This window comes from Aulonocara stuartgranti, assembly GCF_965226115.1.
Source record: "Aulonocara stuartgranti genome assembly, chromosome: 12".
Classification (NCBI taxonomy): Eukaryota; Metazoa; Chordata; class Actinopteri; order Cichliformes; family Cichlidae; genus Aulonocara; species Aulonocara stuartgranti.
In genome coordinates this window covers 6,486,441-6,509,598 of record NC_138948.1, presented here as the reverse complement: position 1 = coordinate 6,509,598, position 23,158 = coordinate 6,486,441, and the positions used below count along the sequence as shown (strand labels likewise).

The 23,158-nt window shown below is 40.1% G+C and overlaps 1 protein-coding gene across 1 annotated transcript in view; it reads right to left on the bottom strand.

Moving 5' to 3' along the window:
* Positions 1-264: 264 nt before the first annotated feature.
* The window catches only part of LOC309719004 (metal transporter CNNM4), a 52,685-nt gene continuing 29,791 nt past the window's right edge, over positions 265-23,158 (bottom strand). The window contains exons 5-7 of the mRNA XM_082554723.1: positions 19,177-19,273; positions 6,919-7,097; positions 265-4,636 (exon numbers count right to left, since the gene is read on the bottom strand). Of these exons, the coding sequence (XP_082410849.1) occupies positions 4,379-4,636; positions 6,919-7,097; positions 19,177-19,273 (534 nt within the window). The 3' untranslated portion in view covers positions 265-4,378. The remainder of the gene's footprint in view (positions 4,637-6,918; positions 7,098-19,176; positions 19,274-23,158) is intronic.

Below are 23,158 nucleotides of genomic sequence, written 5' to 3'. Positions count from 1 at the left end.
CCCCCCCCCTAGGGGGCGGGCCCTACACTTTGGGAACCTCTGAGCTAGAGGAATATGTTTTTGATTGCTGAGGCAATGTTTTGTTTTTATCAAAAACAAGAAGTCAAATCTGTGAGTCAGTGGTGAAAAATTAGATTTGCATTAAATATATTTATAGCTTTAAACAGTATAGAGGACTAAAAAGCATTGTATTGTATGTGTCCATTATTGGGAAAAAAAATGTCAGATCAGCCCCAGAAACAAAACAAGGCAATCACAAAGCTCTGTAGAGAAATATATCTCAGGTTTATTAATAACTTTCTTCATTTTCAAAACTCATTAAGACAGAAATTATAAAACAGTATTTACACCTTGTGTCTATTTATATTTAAGTTAAAGCATGCCAGAGAGAATGAAGGACAATCAGTATTTTTTCCCAAATGCCAGTCGCTCCATTCGCTCTGTTCCCAAATTTAACTCGAGACAAAAAAAAATAAAAAAATAAAAAAAATTTATTACCACAATCACTAACAGTGTTCTGAGGTACAAAAAAAGAACCCCCCCCCCCCCCCCCACACACACACACACACACATTATATAGGCACTGACAAACACATTCACGTGCACCATAATAAATCCAAACCCAGAACAATTTAAAGCAGGGGTTGTGGGAGGGGGGGCCACTCCAACATGAACATGGAAAAAAATACAGTCCTTTGAAATAGGAGTGTGTGTTTGCGTGTGTCTCTGTGGTGTTTAAGTAAAAAAAACAAGGAAGAAAAAGGAAAAACAGGAATGAACACACAAAAAAGTACAGTCATTAAAAAGTAGTGAAGCCAACACAGCAGTGAGAAAGTCCTTTAGCTTCTGTGTGGACAGGGGAGTGAAATTATTGCAGTCACTTGATGAAGTCAGTGATAATATGATTATGAAATTTGGGTTACCAGCAGCATTGTGACACAACTGTGTGTTGTGTGCTGCTTCTGTTTTTAGACCACAAAAACCATGGACTCTTTGAATCTTTGTCACTTGCAAAATTCTTACTTTTTGCCTAAAAGACAAGAAATACAAACATTTCTTGGAAACGGAGTAAAACATGAGCACATGAAGCTAATGCAGATTCAAAAGTAGAACTAGTGTTTACTCACTGGGGCTTGTCATTAAAGCGTTGGAGAGGCTGCTGGTTTTCTTTCAATATTTGATTTAAATTGGTGTCAACTAACCTGGATAGTTGATTGATGAATAATTAAATAGATGACTTCAGTTACCATTTATTGACAATCCTTCCCATTAGCGTTATCTAGTGGCATTTTAAGTGTGAAAAAGAGATGAAAAATCTCATTCAAGCAGCACTTTTTTTCCCTTCTAAATATATTTCCATGTGCTCAAATACATTCACAGCCTGCTTGAAATGCATTTCCCCAAAACTGTTTACCTGCAATATTTGCACAGAAGATGCCAGCCAACAGCCACAGCCTCTTTATAAGCAGCATCAGTGCTGTACTTTAGTCTTTGGTAGGCAGTAACATGCAATTAAACCTGCCAAATAAATGATTCAAATATACAAGTCACACTCACAAAGCACCTGGTTTGGTGCAAAAAGTTGTAGGTTTGCCAACTGAGACATAAAATGCATCATCTAACATTGAAATGTTAGAGGATCACTTTTGTATTTGGTGAAAGAAATGAAATAATAATAATTTGTGAAACAACATTAAGTCAACTACATGTAACTACGTCAAAAATGTTTATTTTCTAAAGACACTAAAATTCTAATCATGTGTTGCACTTGCTGAAGTTTTGGAAATTTACTGACCTCTCTGGCCTTTCCCACCACTGCTGAAACTCACTTTCATTGACATCTCACTTCAACAAGATAGGAAATTCCACAATAACGGAAATGCTTTTGGTTTCAGATTTCCTCATCCAGAAAACAAGTAGTAGTAGATGTAGTAATACTAATTTCTTCAAATTTCAAAATCATTTTTGCTGCTGGGTGTTATGTTAATGCTCCCGATCTCAAAAACCGCAACAATAAAAGGAAAAATCAATTTTTTTAACACCAGCTTGTGATCATCTTTCCTTTCGCTTGCTTCGTATCATACTCCTGGTGTCCTGCATATCCCAGAAGACTTGGTCACATCTTTTAGAGCAAAGCTGGAAACTTGTTGCTTGTAAAAAAATCTTTGCTACTCAAAGATGACAGAAAAAGTAAAGGCGGTGCAACCATAAACTTTATATCATCTTCATCTTCAATGAAGTTGTGCATTTATTTTTACTGTTGACAACTGGAGGAACTGCGAGCCCAAGGACTGCCAACCTGTTTATCAAAAGACAGCCATGAGCTAATGCATTCACAATTTTACTCTAATTGGGACCTTGTTTTACTAAACAAACATCAAATTATACTAAATAAAAAACTTGCAATTCAGACTGCAAACTCAAAAGGAACCTTTTTGCTGTGGTCTTAAAGTAGATTTATTTCCTCATAAACTTTTATATAATTATATTTTCTTTGCAACCAGAGAAGTCACCCCTGCTGGCCATTAGAAAGAACACAGGATTAAGGCACTTCCACATTGGGCTTATATTTCAAACCTAAAGGCTATGACCATCTTTTAAGTATAGCCTAATAAAAAGTACCAAAAAGTGAACATCTGTTACATGTAGTTGTTAGTGTGTAAATAAAATTCTACAACGGGTGTCTTAAAAGCAGCAGAGTATCACAAAATAAAGAAATACCCACGAAACACGGTTGTGCTCCTGTTAGAGTTCAGGGAAAGAAAAATCCACCAGAAAACAGATTTTCAGATTCTTCTTTAAGACGTTGTCTGAGCGTACAGTAAAATATAACTGGTAAAATATAACCAAAAAACACACAAACAAACAAAAAAACCGGACAGAATGTGGCTAATGTTGCATTTGGAGACACAAATACAAAAACTATGTTAGAGTGACCCCCTTTTCCTACATTAAAAACAAAAAGCAAACCCGAACATAATCACTGAATGGAAAGAAACATTTTAACATGTAAAATCTCCCAAAACGGTGAAATAAAATTGCATTTTCTCCCCTTCAAATCAACAGGAATATATACACGCATACACAGACATTAAACTCAATAAATAAACTCTCAGATTTCTTAAAGTATTTTCCAGTCAGGAGGTGATCAAGCTTCTCACTTTTGGTTTCTGCTCCCAACAAGTCAGATGATGGCCAGCTTTGGTCTCGTACACGCAAACTCACGCACAGACACAGACTACCCATCGTCTTTAGAAACAAAACAAAACAAAAAAAACCAAAAAAAAGTAGGAAAGGATTCTTTGCTCTCGAACGCCTTCGTCTCTGCAACCCATCTAGAAACTCCACGTCTGTCCTCAGAGGAACAGAATTAAAGGTGACACAGATATGGCATTTGGAGAGCAGGGCAGCCACAGTTAACGTACCCTATATATTTAATTTAACACATTCAAAATATTCATGTTGATTGTCTTGTTCACAATACAGACTGGTGGTCTATCAGCGGCAAATCTCTTAACAACTCTGGGATAAAGGCTCTGGGCTACCAGCTGTTTCTATGCAGGAAACAAGGAAGAGAAAATATATCTCTATAGATAGAAATCCACCCCATCCCCATCCTCATTTAACCACAATATCCCCCCAATAAATATCTCACTATAAATTTCTATGGTACACGTATTACTTTGTGTGAACTCCGCAGACATGCTCGGGTTGTCTTTGTCCTCTAGCTGTATGGAGGAGGGGGATGCAGGTTGCTACACATGCGGCGATGGGCTGGTTTGGGGCTTTCGACCACACTTGCTTTTACGTACATCCGGAAATGAGGAGGAGGGCGGAGTCTCCCTGAGTCTCTGATTAGGGACAGTGATTTAGAAGCAACGCACACTCTTTCTCACACACACTACACCACACACACTTAAATAATCGGTAACACCTCTGAACGAGAAATGGAGGAGCTTTCTGGTCCAGACAAACAGGTCCTTCAGATCAAGAGGCATGTGCAAACACTGACGCGATACTAGTTCCATCGATCGGTAGAGGTGTGGAGACTTTGGTATGTGTGTGTACACCGATGAGCCCAAACATTATGGCCGTAAATATCCTGTTCATCCTTTAAGCACAGTCAAAATGTTTTGGCTCATCAGTGTGTGTTTGCTCTGTGTGTGTGCGCGATTGTGTGTGTGTGTGTTTAATCTTTGCATATTTACACAGTATGAACGTGGCTTGACTCTTTGGGCCTCATCAGCTTGTGCCTGCATTCCCACTCACACAAACACGCACACTCACACACAATCCTCCCCTCCTCGGCATACAACCGGGCGTAGTAGTGCACGTGGGCCAATGTAGGAGTATGGAGGGCTGGTACCAGTGGAGGCTGTCAGATTCTGTTCTCCACCTGGCTGTGGTGGTTGCCTGTGTGTGGCGAGTTCTGCTCATTGAGGAGGAGAAGCGTCGTCTCGTCCGGGCCGTTCTCCGTAGGGGTGGAGTCTGCTCCCAGGTCCGTAATGGTGGTGTTACCGATGGTGGTGGGAGGCGTCTGATCCATACGAATAGTGTTGTGGCTGCTCTCGGGGGACTGCGGCGTGCTGTCCAGGCGAGATGCCATCAGGCCGTTCTGGTACTGAGCTCGTGTGATCTGAAAAAATGAGGGATAATGAGAATAGTTATCATTCTTAATATGTTAGCAAAGACCTGCACAGTTGTATTTCTATCAGTTACTGAGTACTTTTAAAACTGCATGCCAACAGAACTTTTCAGAACTGTATGTCCTGGAAATTTCAATTTTAAAGACCAAAGGTGTGCCTGCATTTTAAACAGAATTTCTGTCTGACTTTACGAGAAATTGGATAACGTCACTGTGATGTCTAACTGGATCAATGTAAGGATAGTGCACGTAACTGTGTGATTTGTCCAGGAAACTCTGTACTTCTTTACTGACAAAGAGGCTAAAGTGAATCATTCCCTTTGTTTGCTGCGTGTGATGAAAAGTTTTTTCCTGACGCTGCAAGGAAATGTATGTTTCTGGTCAGTCCATCTGTTAGACTTTTTCCCTATCACTATATTGATTGTGGGACATCACCACAGCACTGCCATCGTTCACCACACTTGCTGGAGTCTTCTGCAAAGAAAGCTGCACTCTCAAATCCATCTGTATCAACTGGGAATCTCTGAACTCCATTGAAATGCTGGTAAAGACCCACACAATCAGGCATTTGTGTCGGTTGCACCAGGTAATCAGAACTGAGAGGAGCATGAGAAGTAAAAGTAGTAAAAAACGACACCAAAGACACCATTCCAGCAGCTGTGATGTCACTTCTTGCATGCACATCTGTTTGTGAAGGCAATAATGGCGAGTGTAAATCAAGTGCAATGCTTCGCTGATAGGTCAAAGCCTTATTTTTATTTTAAATGCCACCTGATATAAAAATCAGAACTATTTTTAGCACTTGTTCCCAGAGCTCCTATACTTTTGAGAACTTCATAGACCCATGTCTACATATTGTAGCTGTTTACCGTCACCAGTGTCACAAATCTCCAGAAAAACTGGTAACATAAGCTCATTTCATTCACTGTATTGGTGTAGGTCCTTTAGCTTGGTCTGTTCTGCAGAGAAGAAAATATTTATGATATATTTCTTTGCAGTGATGCGAAACCAACCGTTAAAAGTGTCCACTGCGGTTACGGTCTTTGCTTCTAATATATGATTTTGATGCATTTCTTCCTCTTCAACCCCTTTTCCCGTTCAGCAAGCTTTTCACCCAGTAAGAATGATAACAATTCATAGTCTAAGGAGCTTGGAAAGAAAATCGCCTGGAATTCTTTAAGTTGCTTGAAAACGTTTCACCTCTCATCCGAGAAGCTTCTTCAGTTCTAGGGTCAAATGGTGGAGAGTCCCAGATTTAAGCTCTGTGGGAGTGACCCACCGAGAGATACAATGGACCCCCTAATGATCCTCTAACTAATCACATGAGCCAAGGTGTGAAAATGGGTGTGGGTCACAATCAGCCAGGGTTTCAGGTGAGCTCATTGTGAAAACTGGCCCCACCCCATCACGTGATTTCCTGAGGTCAGATGGTCCAGGATGTGAGTGGGCGTTAAGGTGTCTGGGAAGGGATCTCAAAACTGGATCATAGATGGCAGACAGTTGGTGTCGTAAACCCCCGCCTCTGTTCAAAGATGGTCGCTCACAGTGGACATAAATGGCTTCTTTCACTCCTCTTTCAAACCATCTGTCTTCTCTGTCCAAAATGTGAACACTGGCATCCTCGAAAGAGTGACCTTTGTCCTTTAGATGCAGATGGACTGCCGAGTCTTGTCCCGTGGAGGTGGCTCTTCTATGTTGTGCCATACGTTTATGAAGTGGCTGTTTGGTCTCTCCAATGTAGAGGTCTGGGCATTCCTCACTGCACTGTACAGCATACACCACATTGTTAAGTTTGTGTTTAAGAGTTTTGGGACTCTCCACCATTTGACCCTAGAACTGAAGAAGCTTCTCGGATGAGAGGTGAAACGTCTTCAAGCAACTCAAAGAAGTCCACACGCTTTTCTTTCCAAGCTCCTTAGATTACGATGACCCGGATGACTGAGAACCTTCACAGAGATAAATATTCATAGCACCATCATGTTCTGAAGCTACTGCATTGGTTGAATGACCACTATTTAGATAGCCAAAGATAGTAACCAACACAGGACCATAAATCCTGCATGAACTTTGGAAAGGCTTGTTCAAACCCACTCCACCCACTCCCCATGAACTGGTTAAAAAGTTAAAAATGGAATTCTAAAACATAATTTAGACTCTGGTCCTTATGGCGGAAAGACTTCCCCTAAAGGTTTCTAGTCCCTGGAGAAAGATTATGTGGTGACAAAAGGCCTTGATTGTTAATTTGGAGGTAAGAAAAAAAAACAAAAAACAACCTTGGCAAACTGTAGGTCAGTGAGGGCTCGGACGTAGAAGTCTGGTATGTACTGCTGCATGGGGATGCTGTTGTTGAGCTGACTGTTGCTGCCGCTGACCGAAAGTGACTCCATCCGGTCGGCTCCGCTCATCGAGGCTGTTCGGTTCAAGCCGCTGATATGGGATGGTGAACGAAACTCTGCAAACACCCACACACATGCAGGAAAGGTTAATAGCACCAGGTCCTGTTACGCATTTAAAGACAGGGTTGTGTGATAAACACCTATCGGGCCAACCATGCCGTTGGTTGGGCTTGATGTTACTGTTTCAAAGCCTTTGATGGTGGAGACCTCAGAGGCACAAGATGCAGTGTAGCTTCAAATGCAGGTTAATATAAAGAATAATTAACGAGTGAGAGTGATTACTGACACACAATGTGTAATGGATGCACAGCAATAGCAGCAGTAACACCTAAACAGAAATAAAGTTAAACCTATGAAAGTAAAGGAGAAAAAAGGTAGTTAATATTTAGGTATTTAATCCACTCTAAGCACCGAAGCAAAGACGTGCATCCTGCTGTGGTCAAAGCCAACAACATCTAAAAGTTTTCCAAGAGCACCATCAAACTTATTAAGGACTTATTAAGAGAGCTGAAAGCAATATTTGACGCTGTAATCTGTTAAACATAAGTGTGAGTCAATGTTTAAATATGTGTCACATTTTCAAGTGATAACTCACAACAAACTGCTGAAAACCTCAAATTTTACTGTTCACTGGTTAGTCAACAATTGTAAAACTTTCCAGGTGGAAATTCCCTGGACAAAACTTTCCTACATTCAATTTTTGATAGAAGAAAGGTTTCTGTGTTTAGAATAATTAATATTTCTGTGTGACATATTTAAAAAAATGACTGGACTTCTTTAATTTTGTTGAAGACAGTTCATCCAAGAAGCTTCTTCAGTTCTAAGAGCAACTGGTTGAGAGTCACAGAAATTTAAGTCCTATTGAAAAATGTAAAAGATTTGACTTAGAATGAAATAAAACTGAGAAAAACATAAATACTCCCAGTCAGAGCTAATCAATAATAAACTAATGGATTAAATGACACATTATTTCAACTCAAGAGCATATGACGTATAGAGTTACATACAATAACCTCCACGGAACTCTATAAAGTGACACATAATAACAATCATAATGTAACCAGTACAGCTTAGCCATTAGTTCAGCTCATTTTAGCTCTAGATGGCCATAACATGCAGCATGCACCTCCCACTTCCCTCAGACTTGTTATGTTCACCCTCTGCTCACTCATAGTGTAATCACAATGATGACATTCACGGACGTCATCCAGCTGATGATACTCCTGGATGTGTCACACACGCGCTTCACACGCAAGCTCATTACCAGATGTGTGTTATTACCAGTTGGCGTGAGTCTTCCAGTAGGGGGCCTCAGTGAGTCATAGGAAACGGTTTTACCTAGACATGTCAAGTGTGTTAGCTTTCAAGAAATTGAGCTCTAAAGTTAATCCTGGTTGTCTATGGCTACTTTTTAAGTTAGTGGTTAGATGTCACTTCATCAGGAAACAATAATTGTCTAAAATAATCATTTTAAGATCCAGTAGGGAACCTTTCTTTAGTTGTATCCTGTCAACTTATTATGCAGCCACAACTGAAAACGACACTCAACCACTCACAAGTTAGCACCCTATTTAATTTCAAATCTTTCTTTACATATAAAAGTACCTTATAAAAAAAAAAGACATTATCCCATTGATCTGTGAGAATTATGAATTCTCAACTTGCATCATCTTAGTTCTGTGAAACTGTCATGTAACAATGAAGGAGTGGATCTGATTATCTCAAGGGAGAGGAATGATAAAGCATATCCGGCTTTATTGTCAAATTTTTCCTAAATACATCATGATGGTTTTTTTCTTAATGTATAAAATTACACTTGAAAATGAAACAGGAAGCTCATAAGGAAAGTGTTTAATGAGGTCATAAGTTTCTCCCCCATACATATGCTCTCTGCTAGCTAAAAACGCAAGTGCTAAAGATAGCGATACCCCGGCCCTCCCTGGAAAGACACAATTGGGTTGTATGGAAGCCCCAAACGCAATTTCATTGTTCTTGACAATGACAATAAATAAATAAATACTAAATACTAAATACTAAATGGGAAAAGTATGAACCAATCATGCTGTTTGCCTAGCACATACATAGTTTTACAACCATTTCAGAGGTGTGGGGACAGGGATAGCTCTCTACTCATTATTACTCATTTAATGACATAAGTAAGTGTCATTTTTAACCTTTTTCTTGACTTACTGTGTTCAAAATGTGCTCAGTGGTAGGATGAACAGAGCCACTCTTTAGTCTGGATTGAGTTATTAATGATGCTTTGATGTTATAAAACTGTGCCCACGTGTACTAAAAACATAAAAGTTTTAAACCTTATTGTGAGATCTGGGCCCGTATCCCTAAAGATTCTGAGAATCCTCTCAGAGAGCTCCTAACTTAACCTAAAAATTCCTTGCCAGGAGTTTTAGCTTAGAAGTGATTCCAGAACATTTTCAGTGAACTCTGAGCAAGGAATGGATGGAAAATCCTATCTTAGTGAGGAGGTGTGGTTGACCCCGTTGCTAGGTATGAGTCATCATTTCAAAAGCCGTGATTGGTTGATCCTACAAGTTTGATGGAAATGAGCTTTTGGTGATAATGAGCAAAGGATGTACCCTCAAATCAATAAACATATTATATACTCTAATCTTATGCTGACTGTAATTGTAAATAATATTTCACATTCAAGAAAATATCTGGAAAATGAATAGTAAGCTGTAGGGGTTATAGCCATTAGAATCTAAAATATGTGAAAACTTAAACTCATTACACCCTGTTCAAATAATGATTCGTGTCTTATTTGCTCATATAAATATCCTAGCTGGCATATTTTGTACTTTCACTCCCATATGGACCCCGTTGAAAACAAGATGGCCTATCTCAAGGGGCTGTCCTTAATGAAGTAGAAATCACAACGTTACAAGTCCAGTGTGGTCTTAACGAGGGTAACATGGCTCAGCTTTTAGCAATGTCTGTGATTGCAGACCCAAGTCATCACTGCTGCATTGTTGCATTTTCCCGGTTGCCAAATACCTCGGGGTTGTGATTACTTTCGTCTCCGGTGTAATAGCGTTGTGGCGTCGAGTTGGTGAAGTAATTGCATCTCTAAGGAGATCCACCACAAACATGATTCCTGCACGATCCAATCTGTAGCATCTCAATAATTCCCTGTCATCCAGTGTTTGCAGGACATCACTCCTGCCTCTTCTGTTGGCCATTTTGTGCAGCTGCTTAGGGGAACTCCTAAGCCACTAAAAGTCCTCTTCCCTGCTCTTAGCAGATCTTGCCTTAGGAGCCCTTTTAAGCGCTAGGAATCTTGAGGAATAGCTTTTATATTAACTGGGATTGTCGTGTCACTTTTAGGGGAAATTCTAAGAAAACGTCATGACTCTGAGAATTTTCTTAGAATTTGGCCGCTAGGAGCCACTTTTTGCACAAAGATTCTTTAGGGATACGGGCCCTGGTCACTGTGTCAAACCCCCCAAAAAGTCTCCTACTGGATCTTTGAGAACAAAACTCTGAAAATTTTAAAAGAACTACCCTCTACCTGTGAAGTAGTGCTCGCACAGTGAATCGGTGCTTTTAACAGTAAGGCAGACAAGTGATTGGACCAAATTCTAAATAACAATCACCATACACCCATTTTAATTTTTTTTTCTTACTGTGCTTTAAAAACACTACAGTCTATTACAGCTATTAATATTCTTTAGTCGATTTGAAACGAGTGTTTTCGTGACATCGTCAGGTCAAGGACAACAAAAAGAGCTGAATTAAAAGGCTCACATGCTGCTTCTTAATAGCTCCACATTCTCCATTGAAAACAGTACGTCCAGATGAAGAGAATCGATCTTTTGGGAGCTCGTTGTGTTTTTCTTTTTTAAATTGCATTAGCAGTTATACTTAAAAACTCATGCGATGCCAACAGAAGACAACCCCATCTGAAGCTATCAGGAGCAGTGTGCAAAGAGCAGACAGCTTAACCCCCGAGGGGATTCATGTCCCTTCTGTGCATCTCATGATGTTGTCCCGTCCTTCTGAGTTTTATTTTAGATATGCCACGTGATCGTGTTATTCCCCCCGCATTCCCTCCCAGTTTAAGATGCGTGCTGACATTCTGGTTGATAAACTCTTTGATCAACTTTCATTATTTCAAAAAATTCGACAGACGCCAGTTTCACACTTGCATCGCCTCGGTGCTACTATGAATCAACGAATGTGCAAAATTAGCTTACTGTACAGACCAAAATCATTCTTTTTCTCTAACCACCAAGTCACAATATTCCACATCTCCATCATCCGTCTTCAAGTCTCTCCAATCTAGTTTAAAACACTCTAAACATACTTTACATGGATAACAGCCTAAAGCAAACTATCCAAAAACGTTTTTGAAAACACCCTTAAAGACACTTTTGAGACAAATAAAAGGCAATTTGGGATTATTTTACACTTCATATAATTGAAATAACTGATGCTGCTTTTTGAAAGCAGAGCCTATTCAAATATTTAGGGGTTAAAAACGAGCTATGGCTAATATTTGGTGTAGAGGTTGTCAAAAGGTAAGTTATTGCCATTTTGGTTACACATGTGACTGTGACTAAACAAAGCTATGAGTACTAAAAAAAAATCATTTTTTTCTTTTAAATGAATGCATAACACTCTAGAAATACTGGCAGTCGCTCGTGCTGTCCCTTAGCCTCCGAGCAGATTCACCTATGATAATATATGTGAAAATCCAAGATGACTTCCTCGGTTAATGCATTCCCAAGATTACCAGAAAACCTGACTTTTGACTGGGGCATCGAGTTCACTGGGTTTCAATCAATTTAAAAATCCTACTTTGCCTCATTCTCGAGTTCACAAAGTGGGCTGTGGTAACAACACAAACCAACACCGTTCAGGCTGAGAGAGAAAAAAATAAAAAGATTTAACGGATTTTTACAAATAAGTTAATTTAAACAGAGATTAAGTTGTTTATAATGAAGTAAATTTAACTTAATGCTGGCCTACATTAAGAAAACACTGATTTATCATCTTCTTCTTTCCTCCTGCTCATTTATTGCCCAAAATTGTAACAATAAAATACAGATGTAGTTTGATCTGAGGTTGCTTTGGTTGATCAAAGAGTTTCTTTGCCAAAAAGTAGCTGTTAACCTCTAAATCTTTGCTCTCCTTAAAGGGCAAATCCGCCTTGAATCACACAGAGAAGAAAGCTAACGCTGTACTTCTGATCTGTGGGCTGAAACCTCAACGTGCTGCACCTTTGGGCAATCAAATGGTGATGTGAGGACAGGTGAGGACTGAGCAAAAATTACAGGACTGTATATAAAAGTCTTATCTGTGATCTATTATTTAAACCCACAAAGAGCACTGCCATGAGAATTTCTCTTCTCTTAGTGATCCGGCATCAATTCGCCCAACATGTACAACAGAGTCAAAGCTAGTGCCCCCCTCTACTCAAGCTCTACCCATCCACCCAGTACCCATGTGTCCTTTGTGTTAAAGGACCCAGACATGCCGGCGTTTACCTGGCAACCGAGAGAACAGAGAAAACCTCTTACAGGAGAGGCGACGAGGACGATGTGCAGCCACTGGGAGAGGAGAGAAGGAAGGAAAGAAGGATAGAGGAGGTAATATTGATGAGGAGAGACAGAGGGGGCAGAGGAATGAAGGCGAGGGAGGGACAGTCAGTGAGAGACAGATCTGCTTCCAGTCTGGACAAGGACATGCAAAACCGGGAGAAACTCTGCTCCACTGAAAGAATCACCACACGTCGGGTTACACCGTTTGAAGGTGAAGTGAAATTTTCAGGTTCTCGTTACTCAGCTTCTTCTGAAAGTCTGATTGATCAGAAATTTGATGAAATGAGTGACAGAAGATGACAAAGGAAAATAAGAAAATACAAGTATTTCACATGTTTCACCATCTGAGGCAATCGAGAGAGTAAACCACTTATTCTGAATATGGAACTGAAAGGAAATACAGAAGAGAAATCAGATTATTTATGTCAGATTAGATGCTGATTCATTGTGATTTAAATTGTGATTTAATGTGGCAATGTTAGACACACGGAAACTCAATCACTGCTCTGGGGTTTTCACAGCCTACACTATGTGGATGCAAGTATTGGGCCATGCTTCTGAGTATTTCACTCTCAGCTGTAAGTGGTATTACCAAAATAGAAGATAAAGGAACCACAGCAAATCAGCCACAAAGTGGCAGACCACATGACACTGCGACGCAGCATTAGTGTGTACGTGCTACTGGTCTGCTGACTCAATAACCACACAGTTCCCATCTTTCTCTGGTATTAACATCAGCACAAAAGCTGTACAGTCAGTCAGTGGCTGAGCACTTCCTATAGGTGTAATGTTTAGGTAGCCTTTAGCTTTTGTCCATACAGTCTCCGTGCAATGGCGAGCAGACAGAATTGGAGCTTAACTTTTATTCACATGCCAATTTGAGCACCAAAAAGCTTTTATCTATTAGAATCAGTTAGGGTACGGTCAACTTGAAAATCTTATGTCAGATCATCAGATCAGAACTAATGAATACAACATTTGAAAACAGTGTTTATTTTTATTTTATAGAGCTTCTTAATAATACTAAGTACTAAATAATAGAGATGGCACGATACCACTTTTTTATGTCCGATACCGATACCGATATCATAAATTTGGATATCTGCCGATACCGATATGAATCCGATATAGTGTTTTTTAATCAACAAAACTGTTTTTTAAAATATCTTGCTGCATTTTGCAAGTCTGCAAGTTCATACTCAAGTTTAAAACAACAACTACACTAAAGCTATTCTGTTATACCTGTATACAAAAAAAATATTTCATAGTTCAGCAATACTGATCAATCTAATAAACTTAGACCTACACCATCCTCCCTATTCTGGTATTTTAAAGAGTACTTAGCGTAAATATTAAGCAACCTAACTAATAGGGTTCCAACTCCCAGCAACAACAAAAATAAATAAATAAAAAATAAGGAACCACCCCTCACGCGCCACCTCATGATGCTTAATCGACGTAATCAACCTTAATTTGATGCAGTGTGAAAAAAAATGCACAGAAATCAATTATTTTTCAAGAAATATTAAATAGATTCAACATCTTTCTTCAACAAAATTGCAGACTGCACAGATGGTACCTTCCCAAAGTAAAAAGTACTATAGCTTACTAGGGTATATATTAGACTTAATAGTCACTATATACAGTAATTGACTTCTATTCATTTTACATCAAATTAAAACTTTGGGTGTCAGATAATTATTTATTAAAAGCTCGACATTTTAAATGAGAATAAGAAAGAAAAGTATGTCTTTGTGCCCCCTTTTCCCTGTTCATGCCCTATCGGCCCCCCTGGCTAAACTTTGCTAGATCCGCCCCTGCACAGTTACCAGCGTCAGCTACGTAGAAAAAGATCCTGGTGTAGAAAGAAATATTAAATAAATTCTAACAACAGCTTATCAAGCTTAAACGTTCTGCTGTTGTTCAGCCGCTGGTTTCCTCTTTCTGGTGCAAAGTGGGCCAAAAACAAACAAGAGACACGGACTCGCGACAGAAAAGCCGATCAGCTGATCATTTAAGCAGTTTCATGATTGAAGTAGCAGCCGGAGAGCGAGAGGCAGTCGCTTGTTAAGCTTAACGTGGGAATGCTTTACAAACATTCAGAGATGGACTTACACACTTGCTTTACTTCTCTCGGGGATAACTTTGTCGGAGATGAAATGCCAGGTTGCTAGCGAAGCTCCACATGCTATCCAGACCACCGACAGGTCCGGCATGCCACAGCTGCTCTATCACGTGATGCATACTGCTCAGACTGCTGACGTTCTGAGGTGAGTTACTGCGTGTTGCAAGTTTTGCGAGGTGCTTTCGTGATATTTAATGGATCGGATTACATTTTTTATTTTTCTCCGATATCCGATCCAGTAATTTAGGTCAGTATCGGACCGATACCGATACGTAATATCGGATCGGTCCATCTCTACTAAATAATAAAACATTGTAAATCTAACCCGGCATTAATTTGGTGCTCACATTTGACACTTTTCAGTAATCAATAGCTGTCAATACTTTTGAGCGTCATGATAAATATACTCAAATTCAAAACATGACGAAAAATAATCAAGGCTATGGTTTTTGCAGGATACAGGGAGGAGGTAGAGCTTTGAAGGGGTGTTCTGGCCCAATATTTTCATAATGCCAGTGTGTGTTCATGTGTGTGCATATGATGATTTTAGAAAGCTGACTGATTCTCTCTCACAACTTTTTATTGTTGGGAATGAAAACAAAAGACTTTCAGTTCTTCATTTTTTAAATCATAGTAACACAGTACTAACACAGTGTTATCTCTTCATCTGGGTCCCAATATATTAACAGAGTTATGGGGGGAAAAAAGTATAACATTAAATGATAATTCATTTAATATCAGAATGAATTTATTTCTTTAGTCCTTAAAGCATATTACCAGCTAATTTCTTTTATCTAAGTTTTATAAATGTACATTTTTTGTTATATTGCTTTTCTGCTAAACACATTGAAAAAGCTCAGTTTGAACCCGTTCAGCCTCGCAGTATTTTAGATTGAGTGTATTTTTCCTGGATTATGTAAAAAGGGTTCTGGTAAGTTGTCTAGAGAGATTTTTGATGCAACGTCCCACATCTGTCAGATCAAGCTGCTATCAGGCTGATATCTTGTCTGACCCCAGCATCGAAGGTGAGCACACCGAGATTTTCCCCGCAGATACTGAACAGATGTGCTGCAAAGACTGATGCGGCTCGATTGAACAGCAGAGATATAAGCTGGCAACTGAATACAAGCAGAAATAGACACTGTGTATAAAACTGGCAGAGAAAGGAAGGAAGTTTTGTCATGGTCCGCGGCCCGGTGTCCAAGGAGCTTATGGGATGCCCACGGGTGTGGCTGTCGACTCTACACCTGCATCCCATTCCAGGAAGTCATCAGGTGGACTATTTAACCCCGCTCAGCCAGCTGCTTCACGTCAGTCCGTTAGTCACCTTTCAGCGGTAACTTGGTGCCCAGGTGATGGTGGTTGTGAAACTCTGATTGCTCTGAACAACGCTAATCCTTTCATTGTGTGCTCAGGTAACCGTTCGGCATGTTTTGAGCCTCCTCCTGCCCGCCTGGAGTTCGGATCACCACCGGTCATCATCTCCTCTGTTTCCCTGCAGCTCTCCCACGGACCCTCACCCCTCCCTCCGGTTCCCACGGCCCAGCCCTGATCGTAAGATTAATAACTCTACCCTGTGTATGCTGTTATTCCCCTGCTCCCCAGTCACCCTCTTCGTTCTGTTGCAGGCTCTCATGGTCCTGATTACGGCGTTCCCGAGTTGCTTATCTCCCGGCCCCTTTGTTTCCCATTTACTCGGCGTGTTTTCCTTTAACCCTTCTGGGACACGCTTAGTTAGAAATAAAGTTTATTTTGCGTGCACCTTGGCGTATTGTCTCTGCTGAACTACGGTTCTTGACAAGTTTTGAATGAACTGAAAGCATGACTTTATGAGACACTGTATGATAGAAGGGAGAGAGTTCAAAAGTCATCAACAACATCAGGAGGGGCTATGCGCTTACCTGCTGCTCTCTGGCAGGTAGCTCAATGCCCTCCTGGGTTTTAAATGCACCTTAGAACACACATGCATCAACACTACATATGAGCGGGCGGAAGGAGGTTTGGAGTCTTCACACACCCCCGTTCTCTGCGGCCTGTCGGAGCAGGGGGGCTAGGAGGAGGAGATGGCCGCCCGATCGGGGTCTGGAAAGTGGGGCCTCCCCGCTGCTGCCGAGCCGGGGCAGTCTGCTTCTCTCCACCCCAGGGAAAAGGGTAACACTACCTGGGTCTGGGGCTCTCCTCAGCTCTTTCTGGGACAGTGGCGCGGCTGCCCCTCTGTTGGTCTTCCTTGGTCTCTTGTGTTCTGGGGGACTCTGGATGTCTGGAGTCTTGATCTCCTCCATATCTGCTTCATGCCCCGGAGGATGGGGCTGTGGCGCGCTCATGCTCACAGGTGTACACACGGATGCTCACACACACACACAAACTACACCCTTTTTGGCTCCTACCTCACAGCACACTGTGCGCTGTCGATCTTACGTGCTGCACAATAATGTTTAATATTTAGTATTTACTGTTATATTCCCATAGATCATCGTGATGTTGTTTATTGTATTGCTCTCTTTTTCTCCTGCTTGTTTTCTCTTTTTTCTTTCTCAACAGGTGATCCAGGTGATTGATATATGTATTTTTTGTCTGCTTATTTTGTTGGTTTTTGTTTTTTGCCCTTTATCCCCATCCCTCTTCCCTGCTGTTTTTCTTTCCCTTTCTTTTCCCCAGTCAAGTCGGTCCCGTATTTAACAAGTGAAAATAAAATAAAATAAACAATAAAAGGTGAATCAAATAGACCATTACAGCAAGGCTGGGATGGTCCATTTGGTAAAGTAAATCCGTGGGGCATCTTTCTTTGCCTTTAGACAATAATTCTGATGGCAAAATAGCCAAACGTGACAGGCAAAAAAAAAAAAAGTCATCAACAAAGCTGTTTCACAATCACTGTTGCAGTCATTTCTCCTTTCAGATACATGTGATATCCCATGGCCTCCGTGAACCCAGAACATTATTTTTTTTAATGCTGAATACGTGCAGAAACACATGGTACAATGAAGACATAGTTCTTGTTAAAGGGACGTGAGAAACGTGAGCGTGCATTACATGTTTGTAACGCTTAAGCTACATGAAGTACGTGACCTATGGTTACTTCTAATTTACCAGCAGTTCACGTATGACAAACAGCGAGTTTTCAGATTTGTTTTTCAAATATGAAACATGTAATAAGTTACTATGAGGTGCACCAAGTGTTTATGAACAAATTATGTGAATCCGATGAAAATGTCTCAAGCACAAAACGTTTGTGACTGTGTGCATGAAAAAAAGCAGTAATAGAAACTCGCACACGTACAGTTTCCTGTTGTGACACATGATGGTTGACAAGCTGCTTTGCACGTTCCCTCCTGCCAGCCAACAATTTTAATAACATTAATTTTTTTTGAATAATAAACAATTTAAACTGTGTTCATGCATCCAGATCAGTTTCACTGGACTTCGGCACAGATTCCAGAGGCACCAAATGTCAATAGAATATTGTTATTGGCCAATATTCACCATATTTATTGATATATCAGTCGGTATCTGCAAATGAGAGAGCCCATCATATTTATCTGTTACTGAATCAGTTGTGCTTGTTTATGTTTAAGTATTGTGCGGTAAAGAGCTTAAAGTCACGTGGGAATAACATTCAACACTGGTCAAGGTGTGATGTTTAAACACTGGTATCAGCACACATTGGTGCATCCCTTAGACTGCTGTCTAACGTATGGGACCTGCAGGTGATTCACTGGTTGAGATCATTTTCATACTCAAAACATTCAGTGACCTCTAGTGTCCTGATGTTGGTGGTGCTATGATTCTGGAAGACACCACTCCCATCAAGCTAAAAATGTTTTAATGTAAGTTAAAGGTCAGTGATTTGCAGTAACACAAAACACGGTACCAAAAAGCTCTCCTCGCTCTAGTTTCACGGGTTTATTTTTTTCCTTTAATTTGCCACCAGACTGTATTTTACGAGCCCTTTGAAGTTGCCAACTGTAATGTTTTAAACTGTGCACCAGGTGGAGCTGGAAGACTTCTAATTCCTCTCCAAGGTGGGAATAAAGTGCAGGAATCTGATTGGTGATATGTATGTTTTGTTTTTTGTTTTTTTTAAAAACAAGACTGAATTTCAGGAACCTGGGGGACGGGCCAAAGAAGAGTGCTGTGTACTTTTGTGTACTTTTAGATGCTTTTTCTTTTTTGTCCCTGTAAATGTTTACACTTTGCTCTGTAGTGGTTCCTTCTTGCTATTTAACTAATACTAATACTACTAACTAATAGAACTTTACGTAGTCAGCTGTTAAATGTATTTAATTTGCTTATCATATACTACATATGATAAGCAACATGCTGTGTGGCACTAAAAAGAAATCCTGGGCCACATAATAATGTTGCAAAGCTGTCCGTCTGTACCAGCTGAGATATTGGTGTAATGCTCTTTGTGTGTGTGTGAAATACAGTAATGTGTTCTGGACTCACCCAGTGTGGGAGCACTGAGTGCCATGATACCATAGTATGAGAAAGGTCCGGTCTCAAACTTCATGTTCTCATTTCCAGCCTCCACCTCCACTCGACCCTGCAAAATCAAGACAGACGTTTATGTTTTTTAACAGTTAAGGCTGCAACTGTTCATGTGGATTTACTCTGAAAACTCATCCTCAAGCCTTGTGCTGAGCCACATGCAATATTTCAGAACCAATGAAAAATTAAGGCAGACATAATAGATGATTTAAAATATCTATTTCTATTTAAATGACCGCAGCATTTCGGAACATTTATGTTCTTAGATTCCAGCTATCCATTTAATCTGAAGCTAATGTTTCTATGCCAAAATAATACAAAAGACCTTACTCATTTTGACATAAATGCAGCGAAACATAACGTGGCTCTAAAATTGCCTCATGACTTGAGGCATGTAAATGTTCTGTAGTGAATCCTTTGGGGCTGTGCGTATTAGACAAGGTCATATCCTCACGACAGAACTAAACTTTCAGCAAACTGATTAAACATATGTGTGAAAGAGAAGGAGAGAGAGTTTTTATTTAAAAGGCATTTATTTATTTCCTATTATTCCTGTTCTCGCTAATCACAGGCTAACAAGTCACTGTTATCGTATTTTCACTGCATATAGTACTGTGTATGACTGCGTATGTGACAAATAAAATTTGAATTTGAAGTCCCTGCATATGCTGTAGTGTCCTTGGGTAAGACGCTAACCCCAGTGTCGGTTATATAACAACACAGCAGTGGTGTGTGTGTGTGTGTGTGTGTGTGTGTGTGGCGCACCTTAAAAATAAAAATAAAAAATTTACTTTGATTTTGTCCATCAAGTATTTCAAAGCCTTATCCAGTTTGCCATCATGTATGACAATAAAAAGGACGAATTCCTGATATTTAAAAACAGACTCACTGGCTATGTTTGGTCATTTTGATTAAAAATATTACTGGAGATACTGATTTACTTTCTGTTAAATCAGTCAATCCTTTCCCCTAATTAAGTCCTAAAGCACTGGAAGATCATAATTTCTGCTGAGCAGCCCTGACCTTTCTTTTCTTTTCTGTGAAATTATACAAATTGGCCTCTAGAGGGCGGTGCAATAGCAGGTGAAAAAACCGTATAGCAGTTATTAGTGACCATACTCGGGAGATGTTTTGCATCACTTGTGGGAAGAAATAGGTTTACTCTGGGCTTGATCAGACGTCAATAAACACTGTGAAACATGATACACATCTGGCAGTGCTGCTGTCTGCAGAGGGAGGATGTGATGCAATGGAGAGAAAGGGGAGTTAGAGTAGCACACGTTTCTTTGTAAAGAGATATGGAAGAGAGATTAGGGGCACACAGAGGGAGATGGAGGGATAAGAGGACAGAGGACAGGACAGAAGGGGGTTAAGGAGGCCTCTGTGTTGGAGGCTGTTGGCCCGGATCGTCCTGCTGGAATGTGTGAACTGCAGCAACAACACAGCACAGTTAATCCATGCTGCCATCCCTCCTTCACTCCATCCTCCCACCCCGCTGCAAATGGACTGAGCTGATGAAAACATAACAGGTGGTAAAATAAAAGGACAACAAAAGAAGGAGATGGGCACAGGACAGAGGGTGGGCCGTGCTTACAGCAGTGACAAATACAGCAGGACAATTAGCTTAGGACTTAAATTCTAACATCTGAATGAGCTTGCTGTTAAGTGTTGATTAAACCTAATTTGGAATTTTTGTGCAGATTTTAAAGCTTCCAAACACAGCAGCCATAAAATATTTTATGTCTTTGGCTAATATTTCAGTTTAATGTTGAAATGACATTAATAAAGTGTCAACTTTACCAAAAACAGAAGGTAAGCACTGCTCTAAAAATGCAGGTTTGCATTCATGTTTCAGGAGTTTATTAAGGATTTATGTGGATAGAAATGCATATCATCAGCATGTAAAACCTGCAGACACAGATTAATAACTCAGCAATCAAAATCATAAAAACTTAACAATCAGAAATGATTGTTTTAACTTAATTATCTGTGGATTTCCCTTTAAGACCTCCTGGTTCACCACGAGCAGCCAACAAACACAATTAGTCTGATATAACCATCCATTGTGCTATTTTAGGGCGCGTGCCAATTTAGAAACCTGGCTTTGTTGTTACAAGAGATGAGAGGGAGAGAGAGTGTATCCGTCACTGGAGTTAGCAGGTGGGCGGTTTCGATCGCAAACTCTCTGGTGAATTAAACTTACAACATCGGTCTGAAGCATTTCACAACTGATGTCAAAAGTGATCAGAACAGAAATCTACACCACAGCCTAACACTCTAGAAACAATTAGGACACCAACCACATACAACCTGATTCGTGTATCCATATTTAGTCTTGTTTACCTTTTTGAGGTCTCGCTCTTCCTAAAATACTCTGTTTGCTCTCAAAAAAAAAAGACTATTTCATCATTGCTGTGCCAATTCTTTATTTGATCTGCAAATAATTAAATGATTAATCTGGTGATTGAATGGATAAAAATGCTGATTAACATAAACACAGATGAGAGAAAGAGTGAAAGAAAACAGTAACAGTAAGACACACACACACACACACACACACACACACACACACACACACACACACACACACACACGATTTGAGGTTAACTGGGTTAAATTCGTTACATATGGTGCTGATGTGTATTCCTGTGAAACTGTGTGTTATACAGCGAGCTGACGAACTGAGGGTGCAGAGGGGGTAACATCTAAAGGACAATAAACAATGACCAATCATCTGCTGACCTGTCAGGTGATTAATTATTTGACACTTTGTTTGCTTGCTAACTGCAGCACAGGGTGCCTCGAGGTTCCTCTTTATCTGAAACTGCACAGCATTTTTATCCTTTCCCCATCCCAGAGACAATGTGCGACTTTTTAATTGGCAGACGCTTTTCTGAAGTGTAGCTTTTAACCATCACGCCATCATATGTCATACAAAAGTGAACCAATTATCACCCTACTGGGGATAACTGCAAATAGTGCCAGCAGATTAGCAGATTTGAGCACAAAGAGATGACGGTGATAGTTTTCGCACAGCTGAATAAACGTCAAACAGAAAACTGATTAAACAGAAGTGCGAGATGGTCGAGAATTTGCTCCAGTGTCCTGTTATATATTACGGAGCAAGGAGCAGACGGCTGAGTTTATTAAAGTCCACCGACACAGCTGGTGACGCAAATCTGAAGGCTAGACGGTCCCATTTCACAGCTTTGCACTTCCGACCTATTCGCTCATCAAAGGCCCACGTAGACCGCGAAGGACGATTCATGGATGCCAAAGACAAGCAGCAGTTGTAACAGTTATTTGAATCATTATGTTTTATTTATTTATTATATTTTATATTCTATATACTGAATGAGGGTGTTGGTAAAGTTTCATTTAAAGAAAATGTATTTGTATTTGAAGTGGGGGTGTCCTGACAGTGACCTGTCTGAGTGTATTCCAGTGAGAGTTGTGATTAAAAAAAACCTACAAATTATAGTTTTGCACTAGTGCATCTAACAAATGAAAGATCACGTGTTCGATCCCAGGAGGAGACATGAATCCATTTAGGGCTGCATTAGCAGAGAATTAAATATGCAGCACTACCTGCTGTGGCGACTCCTTGTGAATAAGGGAGAAGTCAAAAGTCAGATCAAATGGCTGTGCAAATGTTAAACATGTTTTGGTGACTGGTATTCAGGTACAGTCACACCTTCAGGCTTGTCCTGGATACTCCCACATGGCTGCATGCTACAGTTTACAAGCCAACATTAACATGTAATGCTATTTGACCTTTTAGATTAAATTTGTATTTCAAGAACATGTTTTGGGTGGATGGGGGCAAAATCAAACTACATTTCCCAAATCAGGACAATCCTTCCTCTCAGTGGGCGAATTTTCATTTTAGCTTTATTTTGAAGGCTACGTTGACTTGGCACGACTCCCTTTGGCAAAATGT